Genomic DNA, 18,517 nt, shown 5'->3' with positions numbered 1-18,517 from the left:
GCAACCATTGCTGCAGCTTCTGACCTTACTTCGTCTCCTCCGCATCGTATCATAAGCACCCTGACGGCGTTGTCTTTGATTCGCACTCAAACCAATCCAAGGATAATTGCAACTTTCAATTCTCATTTCATATAAAATTATAGACGAAGAAGGCTGAGAGGGCGCTAGGGTTTCAAGGGTTAGGGTTTCTAGTGAAGGAAAAGAAAGAAAGGGTTACACATATGTTCAACATTCTCCTATCTTCATTCATTAATCAAGACATTCCCTATACCAACCTCTTTCACAAATCACCTAATTACACTTATCTTCATGTATTTGGGTGTCTTTCCACATCATGTGTTTTTCTCGACTATCCTACCAATCAGAAAGGATACCGCTTTCTCGACATTACTACAAGAAAGGTAATAATAAATCGCCATGTTATTTTTGATGAAACTCAAGTCCCTTTCTCTACTACTTTGCAAGGGTCTCCATCTCTTATTTCTTATTCTACCCCAACTCCACCTCCTGCTTTATCACCACTTCTTCAACAAATTCTTATTCTGCCACTTATTCCCGATGAGATGGAACAGCCACAAGTTCCACCACCTCAACCAGTCCATATCTTGATTCCACCAGCGACCGTTCCACCACATCAAGTTGCAGCTCATCATCCCATGATGACTCGCAGCGAACATAAGATCACCAAACAAAAAAAATTGATATCTCTTCACACATAAATCATCCCACTTCTCCCAAAATCTCATCTTAACCATATATGATGAATATAATGCTCTAATTAAAAATAGACCGTGGATTTTGGTACCACGACCCAAATCTATTAACATTGTGCGTTCTTTATGGTTATTCATGCACACGTTTGGTTCGGATGATAAGTTGTACCACTACCAAACTCGATTTGTGGGTAATGGCAAATCTCAAGAAATTGGGATTGATTGTGATAAGACGTTCAACCCTGTCGTCAAACACGTAAACATTACGCTTGTTCTCAACGTTTTTTCTGTCTTGCTGATGGCCAATTCATTAACTTGATGTCAAAAGGCCTTCTTCCATGACAATCTTGACAATTTATATGCACCAAACTCTTCACCAACTTCCGCTCCGACCTCATCATCCCCCCTTAAGACGCTGTAGTGGAGTGATGGAATAGGAAATATGTATTATTTACATTCTTTATATACATCTCAATTTCTTATAGAGAAATCTCACACTCGTATAATATATCCGTATCATAATGAATTGAAAGAACATTGATGATTACAAATCCAACAAATGCTTGTTGGAAAAAGGGTTTAGATCATTGTAGTGTAGGTGGATTCTCAGAGATGATAAAGGAGATGTCAAATTGTTAGGAGCGAAAACTTATCCATAGTATATCTCTAGTATTGAAGCTGAAGTTATGGGTGGTGGTCTGAGGTATGAACTGTTTGGACAATTTTGGATTACAAGAGGTGAAGTTTGAAAGTGAAATATTTTGATGATGACGAAAGGAGCCGATGTTTTGGCTGAGTCTAAAGAAGAAGTTCACGGATTCAATGTTTGGACAAAAAAAAACAGTTAAACCCATCTTGTAAGTTTAGAGGAAGAGAAGGAAACAAATATGCGGATGCGATCGCAAGAGTTAGCTTCTTCGAATAAGACCATCAATTTCATCATGCATAGTCTATAACTCTCTCTTAGATTCAATAAACATATATTTAATCTATATATATAATGAGAGAGTTGTCTCTCCATCTGGGGTGTCCACATCATCATCCAAGTCATCTTATTTTAATTTTGTATGGGCTCCACATATTTTATTTATTAAAACAAAAAACATTAAAACTATAATTAATTCACATATTTTATAATTTCTATTATTATTTTTCATTAAACAAAAATAATAATTTACAAAAGAATAAATTAAATATTAAAAAGAAAAAATAAATTTATAACACAAAATATGAAATTTTTGAATATAGATTGGATAAATATAAAATTAGATAATTATATATTACATTTAATGAGTAAATATTCGTAAATGACTAGAGATATGAAAAAAAAAAACTTAACATATAATCATTTTTAAGAGTTACAATTATTTACTAGAATAAAGAAAAATAAGAAACATTGGCATCCATGTAATCATATTTTACATTTTGGGCTCTACATATCTTATTTTGAAAAAAAAACATTAAAACTAAAATTAATTCACACTCTTTCTATTTTTAATTTTTACTAAATAAAAACAGTAATTTACAAAAAAAAACAATTTAATATTATAACAAAGTGGAAAAATATACAATACAAAATATGAAAATTTTATATAGAGAAATAAATATAAAATTAGATAATTATATCTTAACATATAATGAGTAAATATTTTTAATTGGTTAGAGATAGGAAAAAAGAAACTTATCATATATTTTAATGGTACAACAATCATTTTTAAGAGTTACAATTATTTAGTAGAATAAAGAAAAGAAGAGCTGAAAAAACAAATTTAAAGGTTTTTACTTAAAATAAAAAGTACATCATTTCTGAAAAAATACAAATTTAAAATTTGAGAATATATTTGTTAATGTTAAGTATCAACTCATGATACCGATTAAATATTAAGAAGGAATAAGTACATATTATTATTTATAACTCTAATATAATATAAATATGTATATTAATAAAAATTTCTATTTTATTGATGTTTTCTAAATTAAAGTGTTTTGAAAAAAACAAATGAATACCTAAAGAAAAAAATTAATATTAATCAGTGTTTAGAAAATTAATATATATTGAAAAAAATAATGTGATTTGAAATACAAAGAAAAAAACTATCCTAAACATCACCAATAAAAATAAAATAATCTAATTGAAAAGTAAAACTGTGTAATAATAATATTTGAGAATGCTATTTGGAAATTAGAATATGTTTTAATTGGAAACTGGAAATGAAAGATTTTTAATTAGAAACAACATGGATATTTAAAAAAAAAAAACATAGTTTTATATTAAAATAATTTTTATGAGTTCATATGTTACACATTGAGAAAAATAAACACTAAGAATACTATACAGAATCATAATATACGGTAAATTTTATATATGAAAAGAGATTTTTGTATTTTTCAAATCGTCAAGATAAAGTGTAAAATTAGACGTTTGAATCCAATGTTTATAAATAGGAATGAGTCTATATATATGAGATTTGTTGTCTATAAAGCAATTTTAGATAATCCAAAATATGGTAAAAAAACCTTATGAATAGAATCTCCCCGAATAAAACCTTATGAATAAAAATCTTATAAGTTGTTCACTTTAATAAAAAGATCATACAACTTATAAAAAAAAAGATGAAATAGATACGATCTATCTTAAAGACTAATTCATAGTCGAATATATTATATGTGAGCCAATATAAGGTGAATAGATAGTACATTTTAAGAGACGACGAGTAAATCATAGAAGATAATAAACATGAATAAACTAAAATCTTTTAAAATTCAAATGGTTATATTTATACTCAAAAATTCGTATTGATAAAAGTTTTAAATTAAAATCCGGCGCAATGCGCGGGTACATAATCTAGTTGAGTTCAATTAGCATTTTAAACATACTAGATTTTAACCCGCAGTACACCGCGGGGCTATATTTTCTTAAAAAAATCAAAATGTAATTTGTTTGATAGATTATTTTGATTGTTAATTTTAGGATTTTACCCGTGGTATACTATCTTTTATAAATATCAACCCAAACCCGTCCCATCATATTACCCGTCCCGTGAAATTAAACATCATTTAGTTATTTTTCTTTTTAATAATACTTTTATTTAAAAGCTATATAATTCAAGTCAATTTAAAAATTTCTTTTAAATGGTTCCCATAAGATATATATACATATATATTAAATTTGTATAGAGTTGAAATAATATTAATATTACACACTTTTTATATAATTTAAATATTATAAATATTTTTAAAAATATGCAATATATATTTTTTGTTATTGAATAAGAGGATATTATGTGTAAGAAATGTAGAAAATAAGAGTTTAATATTTTTATTATGGAGTCGCAAGAAAAATCTTTTATTTCTATACATGTTATTCGTTTATTAATAATAAAAGAAAACAAATCCTTTAAATTAGATATTAACTAAAATAAACGCACCATAATTACTTATTAAGTAACAACCAATAAATTTCACCAAAAAATATGTAACAACCAATAAATTCTAAACGCAGTAATTAAAGAATGAGATATTAAAAAAATATATTAAATAAGATATAAGAATCTTAAAATAATTGAATATCTAAATAATTTAATTGTTAGTGTCGATTTTAATGCCTTCATTAATGTGGATTTTTTTTTTACAGAGAAATATTTCCTAAAGATTATCACATTAATGACTCAGAAAATTAAGGAAGATATGAATTTATGATTCTCGAAATCGTGTTGGTAATATCTTTAATTAATATTTTTCAAATTTAAATAATTAATGCCAATGGCATTCATCCGTAAATACATTCCAAATCCAGGATTTATTTGCTAAAAGTCATCCAAAAATGTATATATAGATCTTTGGTTGATTTCAATTAGCATTTTGAAATAATTAAACGAATACGCATAATTATGAGAAAAGATTTTTAAAATCAAGTGACCAATAAAAATATGATTCTGTTGAATTCGATTTAACCAATAAAACTAGTGACCTTTGCTTCTCCATCTCTCTCCCTCCTTTGAACAAGTCAAAATTGATTTTAATCCGTTTGATTTTCTTTGACTTTCCTTTGAAATTCTCTAGTCGAGAGCTTTCTCTATCCATCAATTTAGGGTTTTCGATTTCGTTTTCGAGCTTTTCTCGCTCTTCTCTCACTTTTTCTTTCCTCTTTTGTCTCCTTTCTCCTTCTTCAATCTCCGCCATGACTCTCTTCTGTTTGATTCCGAAGTTCTCATGATCTGGGTGCTTAATCAGATCGAGATATCGCCTAGGGTTTTCTGTTGTTTACGCGTTTTGTCATGGTGAGTAGTACTCAACAACGCACGGACGATGGCTCTTCTCCACCGGTGGTAAAAGCTCTTAAGACCTATGGAATCACGAAGCCACTTTCTATTGCTGGTCCTTGTGCCGCTGATGTTAAGCGTAATTTGGAACTAGAGAAGGTAGCTTTGTGTTTTTATTTCCAATGGAAAATTGTTTTTAGGAACAATGCGTTTTTGGCTGATTTATTGTGAAGTTTCTGGTTGATGAGGGGCTCTATGAGAGCAAGGAAGAAACTATGCGGAGAGAGGAAGTTCTGGTGCGCATTGATCAGGTGAATAAGCGTGTTTTGTTGACTGTCTTCTCATGATGATGATAATGCTAAGACTTGTTCTCTCATTTTTCTTTTCGTAGTGTTTAGGCTAAGACTTCTATGTGGAAATTGATAATTATGTAGTGTAGGCCTTCTATGTCTATTGGCTCATCTAACATATCTTTTTTTTCAAACTTTTTGTGTAGATTGTAAAACACTGGGTGAAACAGTTAACTCGTCAGAGGGGCTATACAGATCAGATGGTGGACGATGCAAATGCTGTCATTTTCACTTTTGGATCTTACCGCCTTGGAGTAAGTTTAAGTTTTAGTTTAACTTTATCTTATCTGTTTAGCAAAAGGTTATGGGTAACTTGGATCATGTATTTTCTGTTGAGCCTTGGGAATATCACTGAAATCAAGAGAAGTAACATTGTATTCGTCTCTACATTACTTGTATTTGAGGGTGAAATTTTTTTATGTTGTTGACTTGCAGGTTCACGGACCTAGGGCTGATATTGATACTTTGTGTGTTGGCCCATCTTATGTTAACCGAGAGGTAACTATTGAATTACGTCTTACTGATGTAAAGGTCTGGTGTGTAGTTTAGTTGCTAACAGGTTAATTTTATAGGAGGATTTCTTCATTATCTTGCGTGATATGTTGGCTGAAATGGAAGAAGTGACTGAACTTCAACCTGTTACTGATGCCCATGTCCCAGTCATGAAATTTAAGTTCCAAGGAATATCGATTGATCTTCTGTATGCTAGCATATCACTTCTAGTTATCCCACAGGTAATCAATATAGCCTTTTTCAGTTTCTGTTGAAACTTAGGGGATGGTTCACGATACCTTTATGTTATCTTGGATTTCGTTTGGTGGGTTTGGTGTGTGTATTGTATGTTGATGATCACATAGTATTATACACATCACCCAAAGGTTAAGATATCAAAGAAACTTCTATACAGAAATTGTTAGCCTTAGTGAACATGGAGATCTAGAACTGCTGTGTTAGCGCTGTCAGGCTTGATTTATATATGAGTATTGAGCTGAGTTCTCGCCAAAGTTTATAAATTCTTACTGAGTCAGATCCTGTTATTTTCTGGAATCAATTTATTAACAGGATCTGGATATCTCCAACTCTTCTGTGCTGTGTGACGTGGATGAACAAACTGTCCGCAGTCTTAATGGTTGTAGGGTTGCTGATCAGATTCTTAAACTCGTTCCAAATTCCGAGGTAAAGTCGTTGAATGCCAGTTTTTTTTTGTTATAAACTAATGAATCCTGTAAGCCATCTCTTATGTTATGTGCAAATGTAGCACTTCCGGACAACATTAAGATGCCTGAAGTACTGGGCTAAGAAGCGTGGGGTCTATTCAAATGTAAGGTGGTGTCTTTCTGAATATCACATCTGTTGACAATATTTTTAGGTTAAAGCTTTTGTAATCCCTGTTATATTGAGCAGGTTACTGGATTTCTTGGTGGTGTAAACTGGGCACTTCTGGTTGCACGCCTGTGCCAGCTTTATCCAAATGCTATTCCTAGTATGTTGGTTTCGCGATTTTTTAGAGTATATATACAATGGCGCTGGCCGAATCCAGTCATGCTTTGTACAATAGAAGAAGATGAGCTTAGCTTTCCTGTCTGGGACCCACGGAAAAATCATCGTGACCGCTATCATCTTATGCCAATAATAACTCCTGCATACCCATGCATGAATTCTAGTTACAATGTCTCTCAAAGCACACTTCGTGTTATGACAGAGCAATTCCAGTTTGGCAACACGATCTGTCAGGTTAGGAAGTATAACACCTGATTTTGTTATGAAAAGTTTACCCAGGATCCCGTTGCTAAGTAATTTTTTATATGCAGGAGATTGAGCTAAATAAACAACAATGGAGTTCCTTATTTGAGCAATATATGTTCTTTGAGGCATATAAAAACTACCTTCAGGTTGATGTACTAGCATTAGATGCCGAAGATTTATTGGCATGGAAAGGTTGGGTGGAGTCACGGTTCAGGCAATTGACCTTGAAGGTAGATAGCCTTAAGTTCAGTTGATGTTGAGGAGTACACATTCTGTGTCTCCAGTGTGTTCTTCAATTTTTTTACTGGTAGAATAAATAATCATCTAAGGTTTCTCTGCTTCTCTTTTTTAATCCAATAATGCAGATAGAACGAGACACAAATGGGATGTTAATGTGCCACCCTCAACCAAATGAGTATGTAGACACTTCGAAGAAGTTTCGACATTGTGCCTTTTTCATGGGCTTGCAGAGGGCAGAAGGATTTGGTGGCCAAGAATGTCAACAGTTCGATATACGTGGAACAGTGGACGAGTTCAGGCAAGAAGTAAACATGTATATGTTTTGGAGACCTGGGATGGATGTGTATGTTTCTCATGTTCGAAGACGGCAGCTTCCATCTTTTGTTTTCCCAAAGGGATATAAAAGGCCTCGGCAGTCAAGGCACCAGAATCAACAATGCAGAGAACCTGGTGAGGGGGTCGTTGGTTCTTTGTCCGACTCTGTTGATGGATATGCGAAGAGAAAGAATGATAATGAAACTATGGATACCCGGCCAGAGAAACGTGAGAAGCGTGCATCTCGTAGTCCACATAGTCTGGATGCAGTTTCTCCTGTCAGCAGTGGTATCACTACTGGTGAGACTCCTCAGATTGGCATTGCGCCAGGTCCTAGAGCTGAATGCTTAGTAACTGGTGATCTTGTTTGCAATGTTAGAAGTCTTCCTAACGTGGAAGTCGAGGCTGAAAAATTTATCCGTAAAAGCACGGAACTCATAAAATTTTCTCAATATGAGCATAACTCCGGTTGCGAGCAAATCCTGGAAGTAGATAGTAGGGCTCTAGTTCAAGGTTATCATGGTCTGGCTGAGCCTGTAGGAAAACATGTGAGACCTGACCCTCGTGCTGTGCTAGCATGTGAAGGTTGGCAGAATAAAGAAATAGGTCGTGATATGGGCTCTGAATCTATTAATGACACTGCCACACAACATCTTCCAAGGCGACTTAATGTAAAAGAAGATGTTGATGAAGTTGAGAGGGAAGCCAAGTCGGGAGAAATTGCTGATGGTGTTTTGTGGAATGGATACTGTGGGCGGAACCTTGATCATGAGGTGAGTTTTTGCTGTTCGATGATAATATTGTAAACGAATTGGCGAAATGTCTTGAACGTACTGGGTTGTTAGTGATCATGGGTTGTTACAGGGTTTTTTGACTCCTGCAAATTTGGATTCAGCTGTGGAACATAGAAACTTGCATGCAGACAGATTGTTCAAAAGTGGCTTGTCAGAAGAACTTCAGGTTTTTAATTCACACTCACTGCATGACATATTGAAGGGTGATCTTGTGCTTTATTTTTTGAATCAAAAAATATGAGATAACAAGCTGAAATTAGAATGTTGTGCTACTTAAGTGATCAATTTTATGTTCTCCATCTTTTTCTGAAATATTTCCATCAGTTTTCATTGACAGGTCCTGCACTGCCATTCTTTATTCTGTATTATTTCATACTTTTTGAAACTAGGTTCTTTTCTCTTTCCAGATCACTTCTGACTTGTCTCCTTGTATATTTTATTTGTGTCTTAGTCAAATCCTTTGCTCAGCGGGATGGGGAAGCTGGACGATGGAGCTAGGTCAGAATCTTTGCAGAATGCAATGATGAGGTATGTGTTTTTGCAACCCATTACTGCTTTTTTTGCCAATCATGATCTCTTTATGCTCTTGTTTTGGTTTTCTTGGTACTTTTTATAGCAGCAGGAGGTTGAGCTTGAAGTCCATAGTGTGAGCGAGGTCTCCGCAATTCTAATGAGAACCGGAAGAACAAAGGAAAAAGTAAAAAGTAAAAAGAAAACACAAAAATAAATAACAAGAATCAAGCAACCTAGTGTTTGCTTTGGATGACAGCTTCAGAACTCGACACTATTGGTAAGTTCACCTAAATATGAAAACTAAAAGCTTATAAAGGTAAAAAAAAGTTCTAAAAAATCCAAAAAAAAAAAAAGATAGAAGAAAAGAATAAAGATAATAACTTTCAAATGATTTACTTGTTGGATTCTTGGTGGGATTGTGAGTATCCATCCAAACTCTGGGAAGAATGAGTATGAATAACTGAGTTTGGGACGAGACATGCATTGTTCGACAATATATGCTCCAGGTGAAATGTGGAGCTGTGCTAGTTCAATAAGAGAGATACAAAATTAAAAAGAAGAAACCAGTGAGATAACCATAGAACAAGGCAAGTGTAATGTATCTGTCTGCCTATTCTGGTTATTTCAGACTTGTTTCTGTATTTTATATGCTTTGAGATTTGGGATCTTTCAATGTTATATGATTATGTACATAAAATCATCTCCTGTTTTCTTGTTGCTGCTAGATTTTAATTACTAAAGTTTGCTTGAGGTTTGTGAAAAGAGTTGAGAGATAGAAAAAGTTTATCTATGGATTACGATGACTTTTTCGATCTCTGGTTTATGCAAGTAACTGTTACTAAGGTAATTGAATTGATCACTGGATTTCTTACTATGATGTTGAAACTGAACACAGCTAATTCAGCATATTTAATTTCCATTGAATTGGTTAATGATTGTGCAAGAAGTCTTAACGCAAAGTGGATACATAGTGAATGCACCTATCTGTTTAGAACAAGATGGATCAAAATTATTGCAAAAATAATAATAATACCTCAAGAATCAATAAATATTTCGCAAATGTAACTCTACTCATTTTTTCTTTTATAATTTCAAAAACGCCGACCTTAATAGTGGCACTATCTCCTCCTCTGATAGAATCCCATAGCTTGGTGCATATTGCGCATTGTGACATCTCCTAATTCCGCAGCTCTATCCGCGCCTTCTGACAATACTTTGTCCAAATACGCTGGTTCCGCTATTATCTCCTGATAACGGGCCTGACACAAAAAACATATACGAAATCAAATTCTGTATCACATTAACTTATGCACATGAAAAATGCCCTTCTAGCCATTTTACTTATGGAAACTGCAAAAACATCGATGAAATGGAACTGACGCACTCAAAGAAATGTATATTGATTCAAACTTTTGACTTCACAGACCTGGATAGGACTCAAATGTTCGATCAAAGCATCTGCAAGGAGAGGCTTAAATGTACCCCAGCTCATATCTTTGCATTCCTCCGTTACTTCCTGCAATCGATTAAAAAAGTGTTCACCGGATTATATTTTAAGTAACTATTGTGGCCGAGGGAGTAAGTGACATGTGAAAGCATCTCTGTGACCCAAATCTTTAGAGACAAACCATTATCTCTTTCTCCATACCTCTTTCGTCTTGCCGGAAACAATCTGATATACTGAGAGGAGATTGTTGCATTCAGGTCTCTCAGCATTGTCAAATTCAAGGCTGTTGGAACAAGGAGCAGAAGCTTTCAGTATTTGATATCTCAATTTGAAAGCTAAAATGGTAACAAGAAAAAGAAAAAAAAAACTTGTGCATTGCGAGGGGGAAAGCGACATAATTAGCACTCACCCTGCAAATGAGTCTGTCTTGCACCGTTTTATCTTGTCCACAATCAGCTACACAATTTTAAGGAGGAATGAGAAATGGATTTAAGTAGCAGAACAAGAACACGTACAACGAACATGAAAAAATTGATATTTCAAAAGCCTTACAAACATCAGTGAGTTCATTTTACTTACATCTTTTGAGTCAAGGAGATTGATCCGGGATTGATCAGAAGGTGCGGACTTGGACATCTACAAGATTTACAAGACAGTGAGGCGACAGCGACAAGTAGGAAATTCCTCAGTACCATTTGAGAATAACAATAAGCAAGCCCAAAAATTGGATTAGTTCAATATGGTCTTACAAACGGATGGAAAGATCTAACCAGACCAATTAGGGATACTAGAAAGAAACAGACTAGCCAGTAGTAAAAGTCTATTCGATGTTAAAGAATATTAAAGATTAACTCAATATATTTCTAATAGGATTTGTGAACGCTATTCATCTTCTCTAAAATTTTATTTATATAAGACCAATTGTGATGCAACTGCTGAATGCAGAAAGAAAATTAATTTACAAGAAACCTTAAAGTAGCTGTGAATGAAAACATTATACCTTGGAAAGACCATCGGTAAGAGACATAACACGGGCTCCAGCTTGTGGTATGAGTGGTTCTGGTATCTACAAAGAGGATAAATTTATAGAACGATTAACCATCTCTGACAAACCTAGAAAGCCACACAATGAGGATAGGCAAAGCAATTGGAAAGTCTCACCTTAAAGAGCGAACCACCGCGCCTGGAAATGAAAATCGACAATGTTGTACGGATGAGGGGATACAAATGAAGGGGAAATTAAGCCATTACGAAACATGAAAAGCACAGATCATAAGGACTTGTTTTAATGGTATATACTTAACATACTAAAATGCACAAAAAAAAGTTCTATACCCTCCAAGCTTCTTCCACTTTCTTCCACCATATAAATGATTCACACGCTGAGCGATTTCACGGGCAAGTTCTATGTGCTGCTTCTGGTCCTCGCCAACAGGGACAAAATCAGACTGCAGAGGCATGTGACAGAGAACCAAACAATTCAGAAAAATGGTCATCCTGCGTGCAATCAGCAGGTATTTTACATGCAATTTTTAACAGGACAGCGAAACAACCCCAAATAAGATCACCGAATAATCTTACATGAGCTCAGCTATATAAGATTATACAATAATTGCAGCACACTTAACTACTTTAAAGTATCACCTGATACAAGAGGATATCAGCAGTCATCAGATCAGGATAAGTAAACAAAGCGACACTAGCATCCTCAGCCCCCTGCCAAAAAAGAACGAAAATGGAATCAGTAAACAGAATTCTAAATGTATACAGTCTCATAATAGACACAACTATGCAATTATTATTATCATCAGGTTTATGCAGCAAAAAGACTAAGTTGACTATGCTGTTCTTATGTCCAATACATTAGAAGATTACATATGTTATCTAACTAGTAACACAAAGAAATCAATAACAAAACTTAAAAGTATTAGGCAGATTTTTCCCTTTTTTGTTTATTTGAAGCACATAATAATGAAAGAGAATAATGTGATAAGACCATGAAGCAACCATATACGCACCTCCTTGCGTGATTTCTCTTTAAATTGAGTCATTTTCTTTAACCAACCAATAGGCGTGGATGCAGATAAAAGCCACATTAACTGCGCATGAGCGGGGACGTGAGATTGCACAAATACCGAAGCCTTAGAAACGTCTATACCACATGCTAGATAAAGTGCTGCGGTATCCGTAGTTGCCTTTCCTAGTTGATGTGTATCATATGGAAGTGTTATCTACATAGATCAAGCAAAAGATATAAATAAACACGGCGAGAGAAATATCACTCAAACAAACATTTCAAAGGTAGATAATTCATACCGCGTGACAGTCTACGATGATAAAGAGTGTTTCATATGTATCCTGCAAAAATATAAACACAAAAAGATAAAATTTTGTAGCAACCAGAAAATATAAAACTGAATCCTTTACAACAAACCGTTATAAAAAAAGTGATTAATTTTGCAAATGTCTCATACATTGGTGAATGAGGAAGCCAATAGAAACCAGAAACACACTGTTTTTTTTAACTACAAAGCCTTTTAACTTTACAACAAATTGAATCCATTTCTTAAAGCCTTCAACTTTACAACAAAGGATCTAAACTGATGAATGTTGCAAATGCTAATGCTTATTGACTAACTAGAAATGAGAAAGAACCTGAAGAGCGACCCAATTTTTGATAGCACCGAGATAGTTTCCTAAGTGAATTGAACCTGTAGGCTGGACACCAGAGACCACGCGTTTCCTGTCATCAGGAGAATCAAAATTCAACAGAGAGATCTCAGACCTAAGTAATTGCAACTAGAAGTAGGTAAAGGCAAGGTTTTTACTTTACAGAAGGAGAAGGGTCTTCTGTGGCGGCGGAGCAACAGCATCGGAACCCTTGTCCGGTGACCGGAAAGGGAGAAAAAGAGCCGGAGAGAGGAGTGGGTTTTGTGAGGAATCTAGTGCGAGACCCGAGACGAGAGAGCCTGGAGGAAGAGAGGATGAGGAAGTGAGAGAGAGTCGTGGCGTGCCCCATTCTCGTCTTCTTCTCTCTCACTGACACTCTCTCACGAAGAAGATTGGGTTTATAAAGGAAAGGATGGGTTTTTGAGTCCGTGAGGCTCACGCGGCTCAACAACAGAATTTCAAGTCAAAATCAGAATCTCAACCTTTCCAAGCAAAAACAGTTTTTACTCACTTATCCTTTTTTTTTTTCAAAAATTAATTGTTTCTTGAAGTAATTAATAGTTTACTATAAAAATAAATATAAGTAATTGTGCAATATCGGGATATACTGAAAATAGAACAAAACAAAAGAGAAATGTATTTATTATAAAGGGAAAATTCCAAAAAAAAATCTCATTAATTTTTTATTTGGACGTTTAATACCCAATTGTTTTTGGTTGGAAGAAAAATACATATATTAATTAAACGGTACGATTTAATATCCAAATAATTAAATATTGTTATTTTCATACTCACGAACTCACAACAAAAAGAATATTCCAATTTTACCCTTACCATTTCAATTAATTATTAACTTTTAGATGACATGGCATTAGTTTTTTATTTAAATAAAAATTAATTTTACTAATGTTTTACTTATGTTGCCTAAAAATAAAAAAAAAATTATATAATTATTTTATCTTAAAAAAATCAAACAAGTGCTAAGTTTCAGATAGTGAATAAACTAAGCTGACACGCCGGAGTTGGCTGCTGGCACAACAGGGTGGTGCCTTACAGGACTCTCTTAGACCAGAAGCCGAAAGTAATTCGGGGGAAATGTAAGTAATGAAAATGAATTGAGTGGTTTTCCTTTGATTGATCTTCTGCTTTGACATTTCTCCTAGGATTTGATTGATCCATCATATGAGTTATGATGTCCTCTTTTTAACACGTTATAAAAATAAGGTATGAGTTAGTGTGCATAGCTGCCTTGTTTCAGTGTATGCATAGCGTCAGCTGGATCTCGCTCATGTCTCTATAGCACCTGTGGCACCAGGGAGATCCAGCTAAGGAAAAAGAGTGTCGTGGCTGCTCCACTCCGCTGCAGTCTCATGAACGTTCGTAGAGTCGGGTTTCCCATTTACCCACAACGGAGGAGCCGCCCCCCACCAGGCAGGCAGCCACGGGTACTAGTCAGCTAATAGGATCGGCGTATGGGCAAGCAAAGAATCTAAAGCCATCCTTTCCTGTCAGTAGCCGGGAAAAGCTTACTAATCTTACAACTCTGGAAGGGATTACTTTCTTACCAACTGACTGTCCTTGCCTCTTTCCTGATACAAAAACTTGCTCGTACAAATATTAGATTTCTGACTTCCGTTCCGATTAAATGGGAGATGGGCAACCTTTGTATTGCGTCGATATCTTTCCATGACGGATAGTTGGTAAAGAGCTGATAAAGGGAACAGGGAACAAGAAGATATACATAGACTGACCGCAAGATATTATTATCCCTTCTGGGTTGATTGAAAGTGCCCCTACGGACTGGGACACCTTCTTCCAGAGCGCAGGAAGAGCCTACGAGTTCATTTGTAACAATATGAAGACCGCAGGGAACCGTAGCATGGGGGGGGGGGACGTCTCCTTTCGAACCAGTCTTTATAAACCTGGTGCAAATGGCTTTCGATAGTTGCATCGTAAACGGGCAGTGCCAAGCTAACTAACTAGGATTTGTTCAAAGGAATCTTCCCTTTATTGAGAAAAATTCTATCTATATTTCTTCCCGGAATATTTGTCGGCCTAACCAAAGCGTCACGACAACAAAAAATTACTTTTTCTTCTACTTTAGGGTTTGATAGAATCGTCCGCTATTACAGACTCAATTGACGAGTAAGCGGCCTCACGAGAGACTGTACATATTCACACTTTTTTTAGTCTCAAATTGAATAATCGAAGAGAGATGGGACCCTAGCTACGAGTCATTCCCTCTGACGTCGAATGAATTAAACATAAAAATTAGCAGAAAATCAAAAATATTAAAAATAGTCATTTGTACAATCTTATTCCGTCTTTGCAATGTCAAAGAGACGTTTCCTCTTCGATTCTAAATTTTCTCGATTAATCTCTATGAGGATCGCCGGTAAACAATCTCCGTCGTCATCTTTTGCAACCATCAAATTCGATAACCGTTCAAGATCTCTTTTTAATCGTATCCAAAATCTTCATCACCAATAAAACTAATTTGATTTTATTCGTCGTGATGCATATGATATCAACGAGCATCGATATGAACTTTTTCTTCGTCGTGAGAAACTCCCTATTCGAATATAAATCCTTCATGAATGAAACTATTTTCGACAAAATCTCAATCCGAATCTCATCGTCTTTCTCAAGATTTATAAATTCATAAAAATGGCTATTTTTAAAATTTTTTAATTTTTTTGCTAATTAATTTTATTTTAATTTTTAAAATTAAATATTTGTAAAATAAACTGAAAATTATTTTCAATTTTTTTGGGATAAAAAAAGAAATGAAATAATAATAAAATTAATTTTTATTTAAATAGAAAAACTATTGTCATATCTTCTAAAAGTTAATAATTAATTGAGATGGTAAGGGTAAAATTAGAATTTTATTTTTGTTGTGAGACCGTGAGTATGAAAATAAAAACATTTAATTGTTTGGGTATTAAATCGCACGGATTTATTAATATGTGTATTTTTCTTCCAACCAAAAACAATTAGGTATTAAACGTCCAAATAAAAAATAAATGAGGTTTTTTTTGGGAATTTTTCCTTATTATAAATAATAATGTAATAAATATATATATATATATATATGTGTGTAGTGTATATGTGTACGTAATATTTTGTTGGAAAGAAACAAGAAAAATAAAGAGAGAGGGGAGAGTAAATGAGCAGAGAGAAAGACTACTTATAGTAGAGTTTTATAATTACTTATTCTTCTCTTATTTGTACTTGGGAGTTGGGACGAAACCGAGCTACCTCCGGTATATTTGACATTTGATATTTTAAAATTTGTTAACTAAATAATTTATTTTAAATTCTTTAGTGTACATTGTGAAAAATTTCATGTGAAATTGTACCTAACATTTCAATATAGAAAACATATATGATACTAATTTTATTGTTTACTTATATACATTTATTTATTATTTTATTTTCGTTGTAATTTATTAAAATTTTAATTCATCTTTACTTTTTATTATTACTATAGAATAGTTTTCTCATCTATATCTCTCTCGTAATATATTTCTCTATTGTCTTAATTTTTATTTATATTAGTGTGTATTCTTATATTTTCGGCTATGTTGAGATAGTGAATGTTAGGATGCTTTCGTAACAATGAGTGATACTCTTTTGCATCATAATTCATGAAAGTAAAGTCGAAAATGTGCTCAAATATACCTTAAAAGTGACTTAATTACTGAGATAACACCCGTGGAGGTGGGTTGTTGGTGTCGGATCCCGCACCAGAGGTCCAGGACCAACCAAAGATTGCCACGTAGTCGGGGTAATGGCCCATTAAGGATAAAGCCCACTAGACCCACAAGTCAAAAGAACAATCGAAGTGGTTACCACCATAAGGAGAATTCGAAGTGATTGCACCTCGATACGAGTCCGGAGACGAAGTCATGGTTAAGTCGGTCCAAGGACACTTGGGCCAAAAGGCGAGGCCCATAAAGACCAGAGTCAACTCAAATTCAAACGTTGAGCATTAAAGTCAAAGAATCAAAACGGACACATTTAAGAGAGAATAATTGTACTTAATTAGCCATTTAAATGTCATTTTTCTATGTATAAGTATAGAGGCCAATGGCCATGTAAAGGGGATCTCTCTCTCGAGCAAGAAATACTATAGCAATTTTTGTAACAATTCACAAGCCTTTTGCATTCTTATTTTTTGTCCCTCAAGAATAATCTTTCCTACTTAATAAAAATACTTGAGTGTGTGAATCCGACATCCACATTTTGGCGCCGTCTGTGGGGAATCGAGGATTCTTGAGTGGTCAGATTTTTCTTTACTACATTCCCGAGATAAGCAGCAATGTCCGGAGGAGACGCCGGTGAGACATCATTGGCCGAAACCCTCAAAGCTATGCAGCAAACCATGTCGGACATATCACAAAAGTTCTCGGATGTGGAAAAGGCCGTCGATACGTTGCAAACATCCCAGGTATCTCTTAGTCAAAATGTCAATACTATACAAACTCGTATTCGCTCTTTAAGTGCAGGAAATCCTGTGGGAATCCGAAGGAGGATACTCAACTCGCCAAGTTCCGTTGCGCGAAATGAAACCAGCGGACAAACAACTCCTGGTACTACTAATAATGTAGTTCAACCACTGGATGGAGAGGCACAGCTCGAAGATGAAGCTCAACTTGCAGATCAATACGAGCAGGAAAACCTCGACCAGTTCGAGACTGTGAGGAAGGTTAGCCAAGAACTAAAAGAAATGAAGTCAAAATTCCATCAGGCTACAAGTTCGGAGCCGGATATCAATCGAGTCATTGAAGAAGCTAGGCGAACACCTTTCATCTCGAGAATTGCGAGTTTGAGAATCAAAGATTCCCGGAAGCTCAAGTTGGACCCTTACAGCGGAATGGAGGATCCAAAGAGCTATCTCGCAGCTTTTCTGATCGCTGCTGGAAGAGTCGAATTGGATGAAGCTGATGAGGATGCAGGTTACTGCAAGCTTTTTCGGAAAATCTATGCGGCCAAGCTTTAATGTGGTTCACCCAATTAGAGCCAGGTTCGATCAGCAATTTCGACGAGCTATCAGCTGTATTCTTAAAGTCCTTATGGATAAAAGTGTTTCGGATGCCGATCTTTGGAACTTATCACAAGGATCAAATGAATCACTTCGAGTTTTCATCACCAAGTTCAAAGGAGTGCTGTCAAAGCTCCCAAGAATCTCACAACAATCAGCTTTATCTGCCTTACGAAAAGGATTGCGACATGATTCAAGATTTAAAGAAGATTTAATACTTCATAAACCAGACATAATTCAGGATGCACTCTTCCGCGCAAACAACTGGATGGAGGTAGAGGACGAAAAAGAAAATTTCGCCAAAAGAAATAAGCAAGAGAAGCCAGCAATCACCGTCCCTACCAAGAAGTTCGAACCCAAAAAAGAACAAAGGACCAAAGAAATTTGGGTCGCAACCCTTCAACAGTACCATCAGAAAGC

General features: G+C 34.8%; 2 protein-coding genes across 6 annotated transcripts; one reads left to right on the top strand and one right to left on the bottom strand.

Moving 5' to 3' along the window:
• Positions 1 to 4,665: 4,665 nt before the first annotated feature.
• LOC9314964 (nuclear poly(A) polymerase 2) lies at positions 4,666 to 9,650 on the top strand. 5 transcript variants are annotated; one of them, XM_002880669.2, is made up of 13 exons: positions 4,666 to 5,134; positions 5,209 to 5,286; positions 5,472 to 5,579; positions 5,761 to 5,823; positions 5,898 to 6,059; positions 6,388 to 6,501; positions 6,584 to 6,646; positions 6,730 to 7,059; positions 7,137 to 7,301; positions 7,437 to 8,399; positions 8,491 to 8,586; positions 8,872 to 8,918; positions 9,037 to 9,650. In XM_002880669.2, the coding sequence occupies exons 1-13, from the start codon at positions 4,991 to 4,993 to the stop codon at positions 9,068 to 9,070; spliced, it is 2,367 nt and encodes a 788-aa protein (XP_002880715.1). In that variant the 5' UTR covers positions 4,666 to 4,990; the 3' UTR covers positions 9,071 to 9,650. The 5 variants fall into 5 exon arrangements, with proteins under 5 accessions (XP_002880715.1, XP_020883616.1, XP_020883615.1 ...); XM_021027957.1 differs by having other exon boundaries at positions 8,872 to 8,948; positions 9,040 to 9,650; XM_021027956.1 differs by having other exon boundaries at positions 8,872 to 8,948.
• Positions 9,651 to 9,832: 182 nt separating this feature from the next.
• On the bottom strand, positions 9,833 to 13,576 carry LOC9314963 (tryptophan--tRNA ligase, chloroplastic/mitochondrial). Its single transcript, XM_021027959.1, has 13 exons — positions 13,209 to 13,576; positions 13,036 to 13,123; positions 12,697 to 12,738; positions 12,399 to 12,611; positions 12,025 to 12,096; positions 11,716 to 11,828; positions 11,542 to 11,563; positions 11,381 to 11,446; positions 10,960 to 11,016; positions 10,790 to 10,836; positions 10,582 to 10,663; positions 10,360 to 10,449; positions 9,833 to 10,192 (listed from the first exon to the last, which is right to left on the bottom strand). The coding sequence occupies exons 1-13, from the start codon at positions 13,397 to 13,399 to the stop codon at positions 10,052 to 10,054; spliced, it is 1,224 nt and encodes a 407-aa protein (XP_020883618.1). The 5' UTR covers positions 13,400 to 13,576; the 3' UTR covers positions 9,833 to 10,051.
• Positions 13,577 to 18,517: the final 4,941 nt, after the last annotated feature.

This window comes from Arabidopsis lyrata (genome assembly GCF_000004255.2).
Source record: "Arabidopsis lyrata subsp. lyrata unplaced genomic scaffold ARALYscaffold_4, whole genome shotgun sequence".
Taxonomy (NCBI): domain Eukaryota; kingdom Viridiplantae; phylum Streptophyta; class Magnoliopsida; order Brassicales; family Brassicaceae; genus Arabidopsis; species Arabidopsis lyrata.
The sequence above is the reverse complement of the archived record's forward strand: the minus strand, read 5'-3'. Positions and strand labels throughout refer to the sequence as shown.